At 40.7% G+C, this 19,648-nt stretch overlaps 4 protein-coding genes across 4 annotated transcripts; all 4 read left to right on the top strand.

The window, feature by feature from the left end:
- Positions 1 to 809: 809 nt before the first annotated feature.
- Positions 810 to 3,215, top strand: MELLADRAFT_41728 (uncharacterized protein; the record flags this gene model as incomplete). The annotated part of the gene is made up of 4 exons (XM_007404652.1): positions 810 to 1,368; positions 1,444 to 1,799; positions 1,898 to 2,369; positions 2,465 to 3,215. 4 exons carry the CDS (start codon positions 912 to 914, stop codon positions 2,764 to 2,766), a joined length of 1,587 nt encoding a protein of 528 aa, XP_007404714.1.
- A 2,558-nt stretch (positions 3,216 to 5,773) lies between these two features.
- MELLADRAFT_101845 (uncharacterized protein) lies at positions 5,774 to 6,562 on the top strand (the record flags this gene model as incomplete). Its single annotated transcript, XM_007404653.1, has 1 exon — positions 5,774 to 6,562. One exon carries the CDS (start codon positions 5,774 to 5,776, stop codon positions 6,560 to 6,562), a length of 789 nt encoding a protein of 262 aa, XP_007404715.1.
- Positions 6,563 to 14,688: 8,126 nt separating this feature from the next.
- On the top strand, positions 14,689 to 16,129 carry MELLADRAFT_124084 (uncharacterized protein; the record flags this gene model as incomplete). Its single annotated transcript, XM_007404654.1, has 9 exons — positions 14,689 to 14,799; positions 14,874 to 15,003; positions 15,078 to 15,159; positions 15,227 to 15,276; positions 15,351 to 15,409; positions 15,478 to 15,573; positions 15,637 to 15,827; positions 15,901 to 16,046; positions 16,107 to 16,129. 9 exons carry the CDS (start codon positions 14,689 to 14,691, stop codon positions 16,127 to 16,129), a joined length of 888 nt encoding a protein of 295 aa, XP_007404716.1.
- A 1,207-nt stretch (positions 16,130 to 17,336) lies between these two features.
- On the top strand, positions 17,337 to 18,791 carry MELLADRAFT_59116 (uncharacterized protein; the record flags this gene model as incomplete). Its single annotated transcript, XM_007404655.1, has 9 exons — positions 17,337 to 17,450; positions 17,524 to 17,653; positions 17,730 to 17,811; positions 17,877 to 17,926; positions 18,006 to 18,064; positions 18,132 to 18,227; positions 18,290 to 18,480; positions 18,561 to 18,706; positions 18,769 to 18,791. The coding sequence occupies 9 exons, from the start codon at positions 17,337 to 17,339 to the stop codon at positions 18,789 to 18,791; spliced, it is 891 nt and encodes a 296-aa protein (XP_007404717.1).
- Between the last annotated feature and the right edge of the window lie 857 nt (positions 18,792 to 19,648).

The raw sequence follows: 19,648 nt of genomic DNA, 5'->3' as shown, positions 1-19,648 counted from the left end.
GTTCTTCAAAAACTGTTGGATGGCATACTTGATGATAGTATAGTTGAGTTGGTAGTAAGCTGTTCAATAGCTGAAAATTTGTGACCATTGAATGTCTTGCAGTAGATGTCAATTATTATAATTAGTCAAGTTTTTTTGAGTGGAAATATCGGTTTGGACCATTCAACTGTGCCATATCTCTTGAACCATGAGATTATAGACCGTACCATCTTTGCTAGATGACAATTTTCATTGACTTTTTGGGATCCTATGCCAGTAGTTCTATAGGAAGAATACAGGAGGTGATGTTCAACAGGGTTTGTGGTAGGTTTTCATAATTGCAGAAATCCAATTTCTGGAAAATAAAAGATAAAAACTGTAACTTTTTGATCATTGTGACCCACTGTACAAATCACAAGGTATGTATATTTCTTATCTATCAATGTTATCTGGCTTCTTTAAAGCTTCTTTGGTTGTACGTGTCAACATACTTTTGAATTTTGATTTGTAGTTGGATCGAACAATGAAAAAATTGAAGTTTTTGAAATGTATTTGTTCTTGATAAGATCTCATCAAGATGTTGGGGGTTTCTTTTTCAAACTGTGTAACTCTGGGCAACCTAAAAAGGTGTGAGGGTTGGAGATCGAAAATGATGATTGTTATTCCAAGTTTGATGAGCTTTGATGAGAAAAGTAAAAAGTGTTGATGAAAGTGAAAGTGAAAGTGAAAATCAGGTCAGAAATTGAAAGAAAGTTAAAAATAGAAATCAAAGTGTGTTGACCAAAATTAGTAAAATCAAAATCATTCACTCCATCATCCTCACTACCAAACCAACAACAAGAAGAAGACTATCACCATTTCACCATTCATCATCATCATCATCATCATCATCATCAAGACCATCAAGACTCAACTGATCATTCTCAACTCAAATGACGACTTCAATTCCAAATCAAAATCAAAACTTATCATTCTCTTTAATCTCAACTTCAATCTCAGATTCCATTGATTCATCTCAATCTACTTCATCTCATTCACCTACTTCTAATTCAACTTCAACTACTTCTTCTCCTTCTTCTTCAATCTCAAAATCAAATCAACAACTTCATCAAGATTGGTCAATCCAACTACAAAGATCTACACCTACTGATCAACTCAATCATAACATCATGGATTATAATCTGACTCCCAACAAACCTAGATCTTCTTCTACTTCTTTCAATCAACATCCTAATACGATCACTAGATCCGCTTCAAAAGATCGTCTTTCAATCGATCTTAAACATTCGATTCCTACTACATCTACTAAACTTCTTCTAAACCATCAACCTATTCGTCCATTCTATTCAAACCCACCTCCTTCCTCTTTAGCTTCTTTACCCAAAAGTAGTCAGTCCATCTCACTCTAAACCTTCTTTATCTATTCTCTTTTTGATACTGATATTGATCTTTCGAAACACTCAGCTTCCTTACCATTAGGACTCACCAACTCGTCTCATCCATCTCCTTATACTAAACTCAGCCCACCTGTCTCATCTAAATTCGATTCATCCACAGCTTGGTTGATTTATTATTTCGCCTTCAATTTAGGTCTTACGATCTATAACAAACGAGTCTTGTTAGGCTTTCCGTTTCCTTGGACCTTGACCGGTATTCATGCTTTGGCATCGACTGTTGGATCTCAGTTTGCTTTGAACCGTGGTTTGTTTAAGTCTGCTAGATTGAACAGAAGAGAAAGTGGGATTCTGGTGGCTTTTAGTGTGCTTTATACCGTTAATATTGCCGTCTCTAACTTGAGTTTACATTTGGTGACTGTTCCTGTGAGTTCGATTTCTACCCCTTTTTGGTTTTTCAAAGTTTGACTGATTCGTGTTATTTTTTCTTGGTCTTTTGTGTGTGTGGGGGGGGGGAAAATCAGTTTCATCAAGTTGTTAGAGCTACTACACCACTCTTTACGATCATCTTATCAATCTTTTATTTTCATAAATCATATCCTCTTCAAACTTATCTATCACTCTTCATAGTCGTAGCCGGTGTAGGATTCTCAACCTATGGAGATTACGGATGGACCACATGGGGTTTGATTTTAACTTTATTAGGTACCATCTTAGCTTCCTTTAAGACGGTGATTACGAATTTGATTCAAGTTGGAAAGTTAAAGTTGAATCCATTAGATTTGTTATTGAGAATGTCACCCTTGGCGTTTATTCAATGTGTGGTTTGGAGTTATTGGACAGGTGAGATGGATCGAGTTAGAGAGTTTGGGGCTAATCAGATGGATCGAAAGAAAGCTTTGGCTTTGGTGATTAATGGACTTATTGCCTTTGGGTTGAATGTGGTTAGTTTTACGGCTAATAAAAAGACTAGTGCACTTACCATGACTGTTGCTGGTCAGTCCTTTTCTTTCCTTACTCAAACATTATTAAATGAAATTGAAATTGAAGTTTTGAATTTGATTTTCTTTTTTGGTTGTTTTTCAATTTAGCTAATGTGAAACAAGTTCTAACGATCGTCTTAGCAATCTTTATATTCAATTTAGTGATCACACCTACTAATCTGTTTGGAATCACCTTAACATTAATCGGAGGAGCTTATTATGCTAAAGTGGAATTAGATCGAAAAAAATCAAGCGAGTTAGTTAATCAGAATGGAATCATGAGACGAAATGATGATGAGAAGATTGGATTACCTTCTAATAGTTTGATCACTCATCATTCTAATCAAGGAGCTTTGTATTCTCCTTTGGTTAAGGTTGTGAGTGGGATTCCTTCAATGGTTAAGGATTGAGGAGTTTTGAAAAGCGTTGGATCTCAGCAGGGTTGGACTTTTTTCTTTTTTGTGATTTATTGAGTTTATTATTCTTTTTTTTTATTCAATTATTTTATTTTTATTTATTGGTTTGGACAATTGTTTTTTTTTATCATTCATTTATTTTTTTCATTGATTTATTCATTCGATTTCTCTCTCTATCACTCTTTTATTATTAGTTTTCTTCTTTTTCTTTTTGTTGAACATCATCAAGTTTTCTCTCTTTGATCTTTAGACTATTTACCTTCTTTAACTAAGTTTTTTTTGAAGTTTTCTTCTTCTTAGATTTTTAGTACGTGTGTGTGTTTTTTTGATTTGCTTTGTAGCTACAAAAAAGAAGTGTTTATTTTACATGAAGTGTTTATTTTCCTTTAAACTTTTATGTTGAGTTTTTTTTGATAATTGAATTTTTATGTATTCTCACTTTTTTATTTTAGGGAATTATTAAAGGATAACCAACAAGGCTGATCCAGATTCACACAATCAAACTTGGGGAATAAGTTGAATAATTTTCTTTTGGGAAGGGTGAAGACTGGTTTTGACCCCCCCCCTATGTCATCACCCTGAAATACTTGGTTTCTAATTAAAGGTTGTAAAGTGGTTGGTTTGATTGGTTTGATTTTTTACAAGAGTCAAGATTTGATGATTTGTGGGATTTATTTGACTCATTGGGAAAACTGGTGATCTGGTGATCTGGTCATGCTGGGTTTAAGGAATCTTTCACATGGAAGGGTTATATCATTTACATTATCTGATCATATTGACAAAGGTTTCATATTGAAAAGTGCCATGTTTGGATTTGGCTCAATTTCTAAGAATGATATGTACCAAGAAGCAAGGAAAAAAGATATGTAGGGAGGTTGATTGGAACAGAAAGTGATACATGCTCCAGGAGCTAACTTAACTAAGATCCCTCTACCTCGTGAGCGAGCCTTAGCGAGTAGAGGGACTTACCTGTAATGTCGAGTTTCTTGGTGAGGAGCAGATTGAGGTTTTGGTGGTGGGAATCTGTACTAATACAACTTTTCCGTATCGGAATACGAAATTTTCTCTTCTTGACTTATGTTTTGATTTTACTTCTTGTTCATCTTTCTATCTACTCAACTTTTACTTTTGCAATCAAAACAAAAAGTTTCCCTTGAGCTCAAAAAGAGTGCTTTTGGAATTTCATAAAAGACTGCGGAGGTCGGCTCAACGGTCGTCTGTGACATCCATGCAGCTTGAAAACCAAAATCGAGGATGTCTTGACTTTATCGGAAAAACACTGATCAGTCATCGCTTCAAGAGTTTTGAACGTGTCTATTCAATGAGGAAGACTTCAATAAATAAACGAAATGTCTTCCACTAAAAGGCGAACTCGAAGCGCTCCAAATGATGATGAACAAAGACCGGATTTAAACGATCTTAGCGAGTCCAGCCGTAGCTTGCATTTAGAACGGATAAGCCTCAGCTTAAAAGTCCTCACCGCAACGATTTCTGAGCAGTGGACAATGTTCAAGGCCAAGTTCATGGCTAGGTGGTTTAATGACGAGCCAAGCGATGTTCAGCTACAAACCGCTGTCAGTCTAGCAAACGGTCAAAACACCTTCTTACTCTCTGCAACCGGCTCTGGAAAGAGTCGAGTATCGGAACTATTCTTCCTCATGTTCCCAAAGGTCAAGAAGGCCGTTATATTGGTCTTGAACCTGCTAGATGCTCTTGGTGATAATCAGGTGTGTTTAGGCATCTGATTCATGTCAGCCATATTAACCTGAAGAACCTCGTTATTCTTTCTAGGTTTTGGAGAAAAAACTCTCCGGCATCACTGCAGTTAATCTAACAAAGAATACGTTTGATAAGAAAGTATTGAAGAAATTAAAAAACAATGAATACTCATTCATATATTTGGTATGTTCTTTTATCCAGAGAGAACACATCGATTCTTTATTTGCAAAGAAACTAATACTTATCATTGGTTGCCAAAGAGTCCCGAGATCTTCTTAAATAGTGAAGCATTTCAAACTCTTTACCATAGTAAACAGTTTCAGTCTCATCTGGTCTTGAAAGTGGTCGATGAAGCAAACTGTATTTATTTGTGGGGGCTTCAGGAGAGTGGAGCTTCAAAGAACTTTTCCGTTCATGTGACTCCACAAGATATTGGTCTGTTTCGATCATCTTATGGGTTCCTTGGCCGGCAGCTGATGGCAACCAATGACATACCAATGCTTTTGATGTCGGCGACTTGTCGGCCTCAAGCAATCTCAGCCATAAAGAAAAGCTTAAGCTTAACATCATCAAATATGACAATGGTACAGGGAGAGCTTACTCGTCCTGAACTCCGCTTCATTCGACTCTATTTGACTGAGACTGTCGATTCAGCAGAAGATCTCTCTGCAATAATTCCTCACAAATCAATTGTTTCAAACGATGAATTACCTCCGATGATTATTTACTCGGGTACTCGTAATAGAACATTGACGGTGATGGAAGTAGTTTCGAAATCACGGGGTCAACCAGACAATTTTAAGAATCCTAAATCAAAATGCATTTGTAGATATCATTCTGTAACTGGCGATAAAGACAAAGTAACACGGGCCCAAGATTATGGCAAAGGGAAATTTCCAATCCTCTCTGCTACTTCCGCTCTTGGACTGGGTCAGAACTGGCCCCGCGTCAAGATTGTAGTCATCATGGGTGCGATGGACCCATCTGATTCAAATCAGATGGCTGGAAGAGCTGGGCGTGGACGCGATGGGAGCGAAGGCTTAGTAATCTTATTTGTTCAGCCAAACCTATCTAGCGGTAAGAATTCGGCTTCCGAGGTCGATGTAAACGATCAGATGGACAATCAGGAGCGTATGCATGCTCTAAGACTCACACCGTGTTGCTTGAGAGTGGTATATTCCCTAGACACCCTGTAAGCTTTTTGGATGCTATACAAAGACTAAAAATTGTCCATCATCAGAAAGCTGATCAATATGCATGATACAGAAAGGGTTACATTGCCATGTCTCTTTCGGATCCTGGTTATCTTTTGGAGATTCAGCGGGAAAAGGATGCAAAAATGCCTGCTTGTCGATGTTCGAATTGTGACCCTCAAGGAGCTGCTCAAATCATTCGACTGCTTCCACAAACAAAATCGGCCGATTTGAATGCTCTGCTTTCGTCTTTTCCATCTGAGCCAGAAGACGAATCACTACTCAATATTCCAAGGAGCAGCAGGAAGCGAAAATTTTCCAGCAACATTCCACTTGTATGCAAGTGGAATGACCCAATCCGACTGGATGTATCAATCATTGATCTTACAGTTTCCATTCTTGGAAATTACGAAATTCTTTTCAAGAAAACATACCCAACTGATCCACCCTATCTACCTGAAACTCTTTTCAACCGTGAGCATGCTTGGCAGATTGCTAAGAATTACACCTCAGCTTCAAATGGACACTTTCTGCGAGAGATCCTTGGAGGACAAACCATACCTGGACTCTTTGAAATGATCACGACAAGTATTAATTCTTGGCTTAATAGTGACTCCTACAAACTACATCAATCCGAACTTGAAGATATTCAGATTGAAATCGATCAAGAATTCCTTAACAAAGAACTTATTGAACAGGAACACAAGGAGGAATTACGAATGAGGGCTGTTGCAAAAGATCTCAAAGCTGAAGGCATTGCAAATCAAAAGCAGCTACGCGCCGAAAAGGCTTCACAAGCTTTGAAATTGAAAGAACAAAAACAAGCCGATAAAAATAAATCAATTTCTCATTTTACGAGTACATCAGGTTCACTTTGATTCAAGGAAAGAGTGAGATTTCGTCAGGTTAATTTAAAGTGCCTTCATCAGGTTGATTTGAATTGTCTCTATCTTCTGTTTTGGTGCTCATAGATCCCCAAATGAAGCGAGAAGGAAGCTTCTTTCGTGCTTCAATGTTGAGGATTGACCGAAACTTCTCAATTCCTAATGTTTCTATATCATCAATTTCATCGTTATCATCAGCAGATCGCTTATATTGAGAGTATTCAGGATCACTCAGGTGAACTTGAGCCATATGTAGAAAGTCTCTCATTGTTTGATCTGAGATCGGATGTGGATTGTTCTGATATACATCCTTCAGGCCAGATCGAGCTTTTATTTGATGTATCTGCTCACGCAACTGTAGTATTCATACTCAATCAACCATTGTAATCACACCAAATCTTATCAAAGAAAGAAAAGTTTTCTCACAAGTGGAATGATGATTGAAAATCGTTCCATAAGCCTTTTGATCTTTGTACCTTGACCCTATATGGACCGATCTAATCAGTCCATGATCATCAAAAGATTGAAAGAGGGAAGGACCCACCGAGTTGTTGTAAAAATATTTCAGCCAATAGTTTTGAATCTCAAGATAAAAGTCTTTGCCAACCCAGTGTCCATCGCGCCCTCCAGTTGCAATCAAAAGTGAATGCTTGATTGCTTTAGAAATCTCTGGAGGTAAGAATTGATTCAGGATCAATATAAATCTTGGGAGGTGAATTGCATAGTGCGAAAGGCCTTTGACTCCATGTGCCATAACAGCCCATCTCTTCCACATTAGCAGGACACGACCTATGTCTCCTACTCGCATTGCGTGATCACCTTCGACAATTGTTGCAAAGTTGCGAAGTCGCAGGCGTAGATTATACAAAGTCCAGTCCCCAGTCTTTGAAGCTTCTTTGACGGATGAAACAGTGAAGTATCTCTCGTAGCATTCATCAATGATAGATTGGGCTATGTTGGGTTTATCAAGTTCAACAGGGTGTTCACGACTCTGAATTATCTGTGTGCTGAAAGACAGAGAATATCAGCTCAAGAGGTAGGTGAAGCTGAAGATGAAATGATACATATCTCAATAAGAATACTAGAGTAGCCGTATGACTTTTGTGAATCATTTGTAGCAATGAATTAAAATCCTGTTGAGATGGAAGTCTGTCCGTTGGCATTGAAAGCGCGCCAGCTGTTCGGTGAAGCCCAGTGTCACTTGAGTCCTTTGAATCACCCCAATGGTGGCTTATAAGCTTGCTAGCCACATTCCACATAGTATGAGCTAGTCCGGGCATGTTGAGAACACTACTCAAGGATTCTGCAGCTACCTCAGCCGGAAAGCGCTGGCGAGTCAATGACTCGAAGTTCAAGCAAGTTCCCATGTCTCCTTCAAATACTTGAATTCCCTCAGCACATTTATCCGGGTCCTCGCCAGTTTGCTTTAAACATTGATTGAGCATATCAGACACACCTACAGAGGAGCTTTCTGATGCACTCATCATCTTGAGCATCACTAGATCGGGTTTGTGCCATTCGATTTGGTCCACTGAAGGAGGAACGGTTGCGAGTAATTTCTTACAAGTTTTGTAGGCTGGCGACTCTTTCTTGAATTTGTAGTCCAGGAGAGCTTTAGCCAGCTGCGACTTCAGTACAAGGGACCAATGTACTTGATCTTCTTGACTGCGTAACATTGAGAAAATCTCCAACGGCTCCGATTGACTTTTTTCGATGTATTTCAGAAGAGACTCGAGACTGGAGTCCTTGGGGTCGATCTTATCAACAAGATGTGCAGGCAATACCGGAATCGCTCCGCTCCATATAGTGGTTGCGGAGCGATAGCGGAGCGGCCAGGGACTCCGCTATATACACCAATATATATAGCGCAGCCTGCGCTCCGCACACAAGGACCCGGAAAACTCATAGCGGAGCTTTCGCTCCGCAACCCACCTGGTTCAGGTGTCCTCCGCTATATAGCGGAGGAAACAAATACAGTAAAAAAAGGATTAATCAAGAAACAAAAGAGTAGCGATATGATGAAATTATCTCAACATCGAACGACAACAAACTCGCTTGCTCCGACTAGATCATGATGGCCAAATTCAAACTATACAGCGTGTGAACTTTAGCTCAACACTTTTTTCCATTGATCGCATTTTTCAACACCTTTTCAAGTCCTTGATCATCATGATAAGATGAAATCCAACACCTTCTGGGATACATCAATGTAATCAACCTCAATCACAACCGAATTAAACCCCAACAAACCTCAACAAATCGAAGACAAATGTAGAAGGATTTGGTCGATGTGATCCACTTCCTTGAGGAGGTTTAATCGGTAAATCATTTTTCAATCATTTTTGAACTTGAGGGCCTGTTGCCAATATATTAATTGTAGGTGTTTACTTTGAATATAAAGATCAAGTAAATGAAGGCAAATCCGTATCGTTTTGAATTCGTTTATTTAAGACTGTTTGAATTCAAGTTGTCATGTGTTTAGGACATATCATATTTGTTTCAGCATGTTTTTTATTCAAACAATCTTACAATCGATACCCCTCAAAGATCATCAATCTATGAAGCGCAATACGCTTGACTTTCCGATTCCAACACTGCTATTTGTCTCTATGTGGATCGATTTGGTTCCACGCTTTTCAGCATTAACATCAAGAGCATTTGAGATTGAAGTACATAGCAAGATCTTCAGGAAGCAAGTGTTTGTCAGGCAAGTGATGTGCTTAATGTACCAAGTTTGTGGACCGACGAGTCGATTTTGCCACTATCAGTAGGAATGATAGGCTTTTGAAAGTATGGAGAGACCAGGTACACATAGATTTAACATGTCAAGCATGTTTTCTCTTACCTTCTAGTATGCTGTACAGCAATGCATTTATAGCGCGCTATATAGCGCAAAAATAGCGATTTTATTGCTCCGCAACCTTGTCCGAATTTTTTTCTCATAAATAGCGATATGATAGTGGTTCCTCCCATAGCGGAGGCTCCGCTCCGCAACCAAAATGGGCCAATTTCCATAGCGTTGCGGACCATAAGAGCCGTGGAACATCTTTGTAGACGCCTCAATTCGAGGATTGTGAACACGTGCTTGAATGTCGATATTATCAAGTGTGGTGAAAGGCCGAAGGTTATATTTTTGGGCCATTTGATTTTTGATGATCTCTTCAGAAGCTGTTCCAAGAGTTTCCATGGCTTTCAATCCAGTTTGACGGCTAGTTGTTAATCCCAGGAAGTGTAGATAATCGTTGACTCGCTCGGAGATACCACAAGCAATAAAGGTAATTGAGTTTTGTAATTGTGTCCCATTGAAGCGCCTGTTGCAGGCAAAGGCTATCATTGCGAGTATAGTACAAGGAAGCTGAATGAAGAGATACATAAGTGTTAATGTTTTCCTTTGCATCCAATCAACTTGAATTACAACACAAATACGTACATGCTTCAATCGATGATCATCAGTACTGCTGGAGGAAGGTTTCTTCGAATGGAATATACCTTCCATTGACTCCGCAGGAATGGCCTCTAATACACTATCATCATTTGTAGGTGAATCTATTTCTTCAATAGCCTTTTTTTTTTAATTCTCCTCACGCAATTTATTTCGTTCCATGATAGCTAACTCGATCTTCTCATATATTAAAGAATGGAGGAAAGGCATACTATTTTTTATGATATTTTCACGAATGGCCTCAGACTTGCTTTCGAAAAACTCGTAGTCCACACGCTCAGAACTATAAAAGCTTCCCTTTGGAGCATAGCCTGGAGGCGGCTCTTCACGATTGAGAATCTCGTGAGCCTTTTGAAATTGCAACTTCATCAGAAAGGATTCAACTCTCTGATGTTGTTGGAAGAGACTTGCCTCATTCAGGATGAAGGTACTCCATCGGTCAGTACCATCCTTTTTTTCGCTTTCAATCACTCGTTTCTTGATACTCAAGATAAGTTTCTCGGTCGAAGACCAACCAGTCTGTGTAGCCCAATATTGGCGTCTCGAAGCAACTCCAGGGACCTCAGAATCAAGTAAACTCTGAATGAATTCCTTTGGAGTCATTGAAGATGTCTTCTTGATATAATCACATATCTTGATTGTGATATTTTGAGCAGGCTCTTCAGCTCCAGCTGTGCTGACCGCCGGCACTCGATTATTGGCTTCGGTATTTGAATCCAGTCCTCCCACAGCTGGGTCAATGTGCGAACTCATTTTTAGGATCAGGTTTTGGTGTAGTGGTCAACAAGTGGTAGGTATCTCAAAAACTTCCAGTTGCTGTTTCCGCGGAAAACAGCAACTGGCAAAAACCAATGGCAGAAACACCAATTTCTCGAGTTTTTATCCTTCTCATGTAACAAATTGATCCTTGTTGACCGGTTCTTCTCGGTCAACTTCTGATGATCAACAGTGCAGATTTGAGTCGAAAGGTTCACAAGGTCTCACATTACATACCTTCTTGTTTTCGGTAACTCGCAGCATTCGAAATTTCAGATGAGCTCTTTTTGAGCTCAATGAAAACTTTTCATCTCAATTTGAGAATCAAAAGTTGAGTAGATAGAAAGATGAACAAGAAGTAAAATCAAAACATAAGTCAAGAAGAGAAAATTTCGTATTCCGATACGGAAAAGTTGTATTAGTACAGATTCCCACCACCAAAACCTCAATCTGCTCCTCACCAAGAAACTCGACATTACAGGTAAGTCCCTCTACTCGCTAAGGCTCGCTCACGAGGTAGAGGGATCTTAGTTAAGTTAGCTCCAGGAGATATGTTGATGGAGAGCTAGTGATGTGAAGAGATTTGATAAAAAGTTTTGAAGCTGGAGAACCGAATGACAAATCACTGAGAGTTTAAGAGTTTAGTTATAGCTCAACAAAGCCCTCTCTGGAGTCTGCGCGGTCGCGTCCGCGCCCTCGCATGTGAAGCACTTCAACTGCTATCTATGGAAGTTCAACCCGGTCGTGAATCTGATCAATAGGTCAGACTCAGCACAGTCAGTACAGTTGAAACTGATGAATCATCCAGAATCAAATTCAGTGTGCATTGTCCGATATCTTTAAGCTGTGTCAAGGTTTTCTGACTTAGCTGAAGAACGGTCAAGAGCAGAGCTCATGGGCCTTTTTTATGAGACATTTGTTGGACCAAGATTCGGATAGGATCAAACGCTTTGTTGGGACCATCCGCCCTTATGGACTGCTTGTAGTAAGACTATATGAGTTGTGCCTGTGTTAAGATTGTCCTTTGAGGTCCTTACCATATGAATCGGCATGGTGATTTTGTCTTTGCCTTGAGAGCTGAGTCTCAGTTCACAGACAGACAGAAAGATGAAACGCGTGTTTTGAAAATGTTTGGATAACCAAATCAAAAAGATAATGAAAGATATAAAACCTAGTCTTGCTAATTCGAACAAGATATTTTCATTACGTCCACTTTTCAACTTTACAAACTTCACAACCCGTTCTTGCTTTACAATTTTTCATTCTTGACCTTCATTCTACTCTTTGAGAAAGATTTCCAAAAAAAAAGATTAATTTTAAGATGATCACTCCTTTAGTCTCGATCCTATTTGCTACTCTTGCTGTCGTTTCAGGTTCTAATCTTGATGCTCGTCAGAACAATCAAGGAGCTCTTACCGATACTGATATCCTACAGGTCAATAATCTTTCCTCTATACATACCTTTCATTCAAGTCAAGTTTTTGTATATTTTCAAAGATTGACACGTCTTTTTATATGTTCTTTAGTATGCTCTCACTTTGGAGCACCTCGAAAGCGCTTTCTATACGACTGCTTTAGCAAACTATAGCGCTTCAGATTTTACCAACGCGGGTTTCCCAACATGGGTCCGTAGTCGATTTGAAGAGATTGCACAAGGTTTGATTGATTCTTTGACTTATCTCATGATCGAAGTGAGTTCAACGGCTGATGTTGGGTGTGTTTCAGACGAGGCTCAACATGTGAGCTTCTTGACTTCTGCTCTATCTGCAGCGGGCGCAAACCCAGTGGGAGCGTGTAACTACACCTTGTCAGTCGAGTGTTTTCTATGTCTTACAAGCTCTTGGTGTCTCTAACATCAAAATCCTACCATCAGCCCTGTTACAGACCCCAAGTCTTTTGCGGCCGTTGCAAGCATTCTTGAGGGTATGTTGAATGTTTTGATAGTCACTTTTATGAAGCCGGTTCTGTGAGGCTTTGAAATTGTAAAAAATTGATTTTGTGTTTCTTTTGGCTCACATATAAGGTGTTGGTGTTTCGGCATACCTAGGTGGAGCTAGCTCGATTACCAACAAGCAGTATTTGGTAAGCTTCAGTCTTGAAATCTTCAAAGTGTTTTAGTACCGTAGGTAACTGACTATATGTTCTTTGTTAGACTGCTGCTGCTTCGATTCTGACGGTGGAAGCTAGACATTCGTCTTATATTCGTGCCGCTGTCGAAGGAGAATCGGCATTTCCGTCACCTGAGGATACGGTGAGTCAATCAAGCAGAGTATGTATACCAATGGTGCATGGAAACTTACCACATTTCTCTCTCTCTCTAGCCGCTTGATCCCAATCAAGTCTTCTCTCTCGCAGCTGGGTTCATCCAACCTGGATGTGCCAGTTTGGCAGCCGCTAACTTACCATTCAAGGCTTTCCCTGGGCTTATGATGGGAACCACTGGAACCCTCACTCGAGGTCAACAAATTATGTTGACCCCAATGACGAACGCAACCATGACTGGTGATATGTTGTAAGTGTCTTTGGTTCTTGTCGGTCATCCATGACTCATGTTGATCTGGATCACCATCTTTCTCCTCGTAGTGCCGTCTTTTACTATGGCTTGAGCAAGACAGCTGTGCCATGGAAGAACGGAAGTGTTATGATCCCTAACGATGCCGCAGGTCAGACTTACGTCATCTTGTCCTCAGCTCAAAACGCAACGGATGCAACCACTATTGCAGGACCAGGTAAGAAATTCATTTGACATAGTTTCATCTGGTTTGTGCTTTAAAACTGAGACGTTTCTTTTTCTATGGACACTTTAGCTGTCGTCGAAGTTTCGAATTAGGCAGTGTAGCTTGATCTTTGGATTTCTTTTGATCGTTCTTGAACAGATCTTTGTTCAAGATACACAAACGATTAGTCAAGAGTCTTTTTTTTTCCCTTTATTTATGTTATGTTTCCACTCTTTATCTTTTTACTATGTTTTTGTGCCTGTGTGAGTGTGAAGTAGTCTCACAGTCCTATGGCAGTTTATGCATTAATATACTGGCTTGACAGTCAATTTATGATCTCAATTAGACCCACCTTTTGAAAAAGAAGTCTGAGTCTGATGGAGGTGAGTTATCGCTGTTATCGCACATGCGATCGAAAACTCTAGTCTTCTTTCTTGACTTCTAGGATAAAGAATTGAATAGAAGTAAGCTTTTGTGACACAGCACGATGCGTTCATTCTCCTGGACTTGTTTAACGTTGTCATGAAGCGGGCTAAATGCATTATCAAGCTAAGTTTACTCGATTGACTATCGGTGCGATTGACGCAGCTCAGCGCCGCTCTATGCAGCTTGATACATACGTACTAGATAAAAACATCCAGTTTCTAGTTGGAAGAGATCGAAAGGAATTCATAAACATCCCGAATCGAATCTTCGATACACCGGTGCTTTGATATCCTTCATTATAGATATAGCTTTAAGTTATGGTTATAGTCCAATATACCGACGTCGTAGGCGTCGGGAGAGTTGGTACGGTATGTGGACTATGTGGAGGCTCTGGAGGACTTCCGTCTCGGGGGTAGACAAATTCCGTTTGGGCATCAATATGTATGTACTTATCATGCTTCAGTCAAGTGTTCACCCTTGTTCACCACACAACAAGGCTATGAATTGAGATTTAGTTTTCCATACCAAATGTGGTGGAATTCCATAGACAATCAGCAGCAATTAGCTGGTATGGAAAGTTGGTTTTCTGTTAAGTATATCGGTGTTTTGAGAAGCACCCGTTCCTCTTTCCTTCTTCTCTCCCAAGTCTTACATTTTGCTTATAAAGCGCAAGGGTGGATACGCCCAACTGCTCAGATATCTTTATCCCACATCTTTATCATTCAAGCATTCTTCCATACATACATACCTTAATACTTTAAATTAAATATCATCATAAAATGTTGTTCAACTCTTTATTATCTGTTTCTCTTGCTGCTGCTTCCGTTTCAGGCGCCGCTTTAACATACACCCAGCCTTCACCAGTATTCACAGATGCCGATATTCTCCAGGTTCGAATGAGTTTTTCACCAGTTCGAGTAGAAGTGTTATCTTTTTTATTGATACCATATGATTTCTTTTCTAGTATGCTCTTACCCTTGAGCATTTGGAAGATACGTTTTACTCGACTGCTTTAGCCAGGTACAGCGCTGCTGATTTCGCCAGGGCTGGCTTTGAGCCGTGGGTCCGCACTCGTTTCGAAGAGATTGCAAGAGGTGAGCAACATATTGTAGTCTAATCATACTCGGCTGGGTTTATCTTACTGATGTGAATGCTTTTTGTCTTTAAGATGAGCGGGAGCACGTCAAGCTTCTCACTGACGGTCTCACTGCCGCCGGTGCAACTCCGGTTGGCGCTTGCACCTACGACTTGTGAGTCTAGCTTGATTTGAAAAATCGCGATGAAAAAACTCATGCATGGTCCTATTCCGTATTTCAGCCCTATGAACGACCCAAAGTCGTTCGCCGCTGTTGCTAACATCCTTGAAGGTCTGCAACTCAATCTTGATGTCTTTGTTTGCACGGTCTGATCGAAGTGTATCTCGTCGTCTTTGCTTCATCAGGTGTTGGTGTATCAGCTTATCTCGGTGGTGTCCCCATCATCTCCAGCAAGGCATACTTGGTCAGTTTGGTATCCCGGAGCTTTCCATTCCAGTCAGAATCACTGACCATGTGTTATCCATTCTCAAGACTATTGCAGGATCTATCACCACTGTTGAAGCACGCCACTCTTCATACGTTCGAGGAATCCAATCACAATCCCCCTTTCCATCTTCGTTAGACACAGTGAGTTAAAATATTTGAATTCACAAGTAGTTCTCTACTTACACTTTTTCTATCTCTTTATAGCCATTGAACCCAAATCAAATTTACACCTTAGCGGCTGGGTTTATCAAACCCGGATGTAAGACTTTGGTAGCCACCAAGTTACCCCTTAAACCTTTTCCGGCTCTTACCTTATCAACCACTGGTCCTATTCACAAGGGTTCTCAAATCAAATTGACCTCTGCCACATCACCCGCTAAAAGCGGAAATGTATTGTATGTAAAATCTTTTCTTGATGATTTCTGATAATCCTGTTCTTTGCATAAATTGACATTTAAAATTTTTCAGTGCTGTGTTCTACTATGGTTTGACCAAGACCGCTGTTGCGATCCAGAACGGTATGGTTCGTGTCCCTCTTGATGCTGTTGGTCAAACCTATGTCATCCTCTCAACCTCGCAAAAGGCCACAGACGAAACTACGATCGCTGGACCAGGTAAGCCTTCACTCTTGATCGTAATCTCACCGGCTGAAAACTGACGTTTTTCTTTCTTAGCGATCGTGGAAGTTATGGCTTAAACAATCAAATCTCTTCTTTGACGTCTGATACTGTGCCTCGTATCTTGGTTTATGTCCCGTCCCCACCAAGCTTTCACTTTTCTCTTTTTTGCTTACTTTAGTTGATCTCATCTACCTAAATCAATTGTTGTCTTATTGTCTGATGTCTTAACTTCTTGTGTTGGAATTTGAATGCCTTAATCATCCCTAAAACTATTACCTCTTTATTGCATTGACTTTGCGAGCGTATATCGATGACTTTAAATCGAGCATGATGAGCATGTGCTGGGATGAATTGGGGCTATCAGTTCCACATGAGTGAAGCTTCAAGCCTTTCGGTATTCAGATCGTGTCTACAATCAATGCACGAGGAATATGGGCTGGGAGGTGTGTTATACTTCCACTATAAGCCGACAACGGCGATTCGGAGGCCCTTTTGATTTTTTTGAAAGAAAAGTGCATAGGAGCAGTCAACAAACTCAGCAGAGTTGAAGTTATGTATGATCTCAATTGGTCCCACCTCGCACACCTTCAACAAGTCATCTGGTGGAGGCAAGGCATTGCGCATGTGATCAAAAACACAAAGGCTTTACCGCCAGACTTTTAGACTGAAGAGTTGAACAGACGTGAACTCTATGACGCAGTATGGTACCCTCCGATATCCTCGACTTGTTCCAACTTCCACCTTGTCATCGAACGGGCTTTACATCATGCTTGATTGCCCAACGGCGAGGAGACCTCTTGGTAGAAAGATTTCCACACGGAAGAAAATAATACCCATTTCATTATATGTATGTTTTGTGCATCATGATTCGGGATCGATGTGTATCCTTCATTACAGATTTATAGGTCCAACTATACTGACATCGCAGGCGTCGGGGGACCTGATTCAGCTTGATTCAGCATGTGGAGGGCCTCCGTGTTGGCGGTGTACAACTTCCGTTTGGACATCGCCACATAACAGCATCGTGGAGTCGCATTGGTCTTCTACACAAAGTGTGCTAGAATTCCATAGAATTCTTCGGATTCGGCGGGTAAGGAAAATTCTTTTTGACATACACCTTTGTTTTAAGAAGCTCATTCCTCTTTTCCTCTCCCCCCACGTTTTGCAGGGTGCTTATAAAGGTAAGGGTTCGTACCACATCGGCGCTGTCTCTTCATCCCACCTCATTCTATCTTCTCATAACTAAATCAATCCATACGCAGACTCTAAACTTATCATTACGATATGTTGTTCAACTCTTTAGCATCCATTGTCCTTGTTGCTGTCTCTGTCTCAGGTGCCGCCTTAAAGGCCCGCGAAAACGCTTCACCAGCATACACAGATGTTGACATCCTCCAGGTTCGAATGATTTTTCTCTAGGCCAAGTAGAAGTTTGATCCTTTCAATTGATACCATTCATATTTTTTTCTAGTACGCTCTCACTCTTGAGCATTTGGAAAGCACATTCTACTCGACTGCTTTAGCCAAGTACAGCGCAGATGATTTCACCAAGGCTGGATTTGAGGAACGGGTCCGCACACGATTTGAGGAGATCGCAAAAGGTGAGAGTCATATTGCAGTCCCAGCTCATGATCAACTGAATTTAATTTACTGATGTAAATCTTTGGTGTTCTCAAGATGAGGCCGAGCACGTCAAGATGCTCACTGACGGTCTCGCTTCCGCCGGTGGTTCTCCGGTAGGCGCATGTACCTACGATTTGTGAGTCTTGGCCTTGATCGAAGAAAGAGCGATCAACAAACTCATGCATGTACATATCGCTTTAGCCCTATGACGGATCCCAGTTCGTTCGTCGCTGTCGCCAACATCCTTGAAGGTCTGCATCTCTCTGCATCTCGTTGTTAATATCTTGGATGGCACTGTCTGACCGAACTGCATTGTCCTCACTTCATCAGGTGTTGGTGTATCAGCTTATCTCGGCGGTGTCCCCATCATCTCCAGCAAGGCATACTTGGTCAGTCTGGTGCTACCATAGCTCTCCATCCCAATCAGACTTCCTGACTGTGCTATTCATTTTCCAGGGCATCGCAGGATCTATCACCACCGTCGAGGCACGCCACTCTTCATACATCCGAAACATCCAATCGCAATCCCCGTTCCCATCTTCGCTAGACACAGTCAGTTAAATTTTTGACTTCACAAGTAAATTCCTGCTGACCATTTTTCCATCTTTACATAGCCGATGAACCCGAACCAGATCTACACATTGGCCGCTGGATTCATCAAACCCGGATGCAAAACTTTGGAAGACGCCAAGTTACCCCTTAAACCATTCCCAGCTCTTACCTTGGGAGCCAATGGTCTTGTTTACAAGGGTTCCGAAATCAAATTGACTCCTGCAAAAGCCCCCTCCACAACCGGAGATGTATAGTACGTCCAAAAACTGATCCCACTAATATCTGTTACTGCACTGCTATCTTTTTCCCAAATTGACACTTGTTTTTTTCTAGCGCTGTATTCTACTACGGTTTAACCAAGACTCCCGTTGTATGGAAGAATGGTAGCACCACTGTGCCTCGTGATGCCGCTGGTCAAACCTACGTCATCTTATCAACCGCCAAAGAGGTCACAGATGCTACCACAATCGCTGGACCAGGTAAGCCGCCAATTGTCCTTTTCATCTCTTTCAAGTAGAAACTGACATTCATTTTTTCTTAGCAATTGTGGAAGTTATGGGTTAAATGACCAACCGTTTCATTGGTTTCTTGTGCCTCATGCCCTAATTTATGTCACGACTCGCCCAGATTTCATTTATCTCTGCCTTTTTCTTTACCATATCCAATATCATCTAAGTAAAATCCTTGACATCATACTATGGTCTCCTATCAAACCTTTTCGTATCGGACGTTTAATGCCTTATTTATGCCTAAGAACGATCACCTGTCTATTGTATCTATTACATATTTGCAAAATACACAAATATTCAGAAACATATTCCACATAACTTGAAATGGGGTGTATCGTTTCCATATGAGGCCTATCGGTCTGGATATGCTTTTCAAGACGAATGTACGCCGTGTCATTTTGGGCGCCAAAGCCAATTCTATCAGTGCGACGTTTCAAAGGCTCTTGGCAGTCCGGGAGAGTTCATCAATTATCACAGTAACAGCGAAATCTGGAAGCGTATATGATGGAGCTCTTAAGCTTATCGTAGGCTCGTCATCAGTCATTCTTACTCCTTGCCTAACCTGAAAAGTTACCTGCCTGAATGAGTGACTAATATGATCCCAGGTGAACCAAGACAAGGTATCTCAACTCCTTAAGGAGGACGCTGTATCATCCTAGTCGGAGTTCACTGTCAGTCATGTCACATTTTGCGGATCTGAGAGGCAAACAGACTCGCGATCATCGAAAAAAGACCTTGAAACGATTGCGGAAAGACAACAGCGCGATAGAGTTGAAGATTTGTAATAAGCCTACTTCCGACACTACGTGATGTCTCAAATGTGATTGATCGGGATGCAAAACAGCCCGGTATGATTAGTATATGGCAGAGAGTTAAATTTGGCGAATTACGCAACAACTTTCAAACCTTTGT

Source organism: Melampsora larici-populina (genome assembly GCF_000204055.1).
Source record: "Melampsora larici-populina 98AG31 unplaced genomic scaffold MELLAscaffold_2, whole genome shotgun sequence".
Lineage (NCBI taxonomy): Eukaryota > Fungi > Basidiomycota > Pucciniomycetes > Pucciniales > Melampsoraceae > Melampsora > Melampsora laricis-populina.
This window is presented reverse-complemented; position numbering and strand designations above follow the sequence as displayed.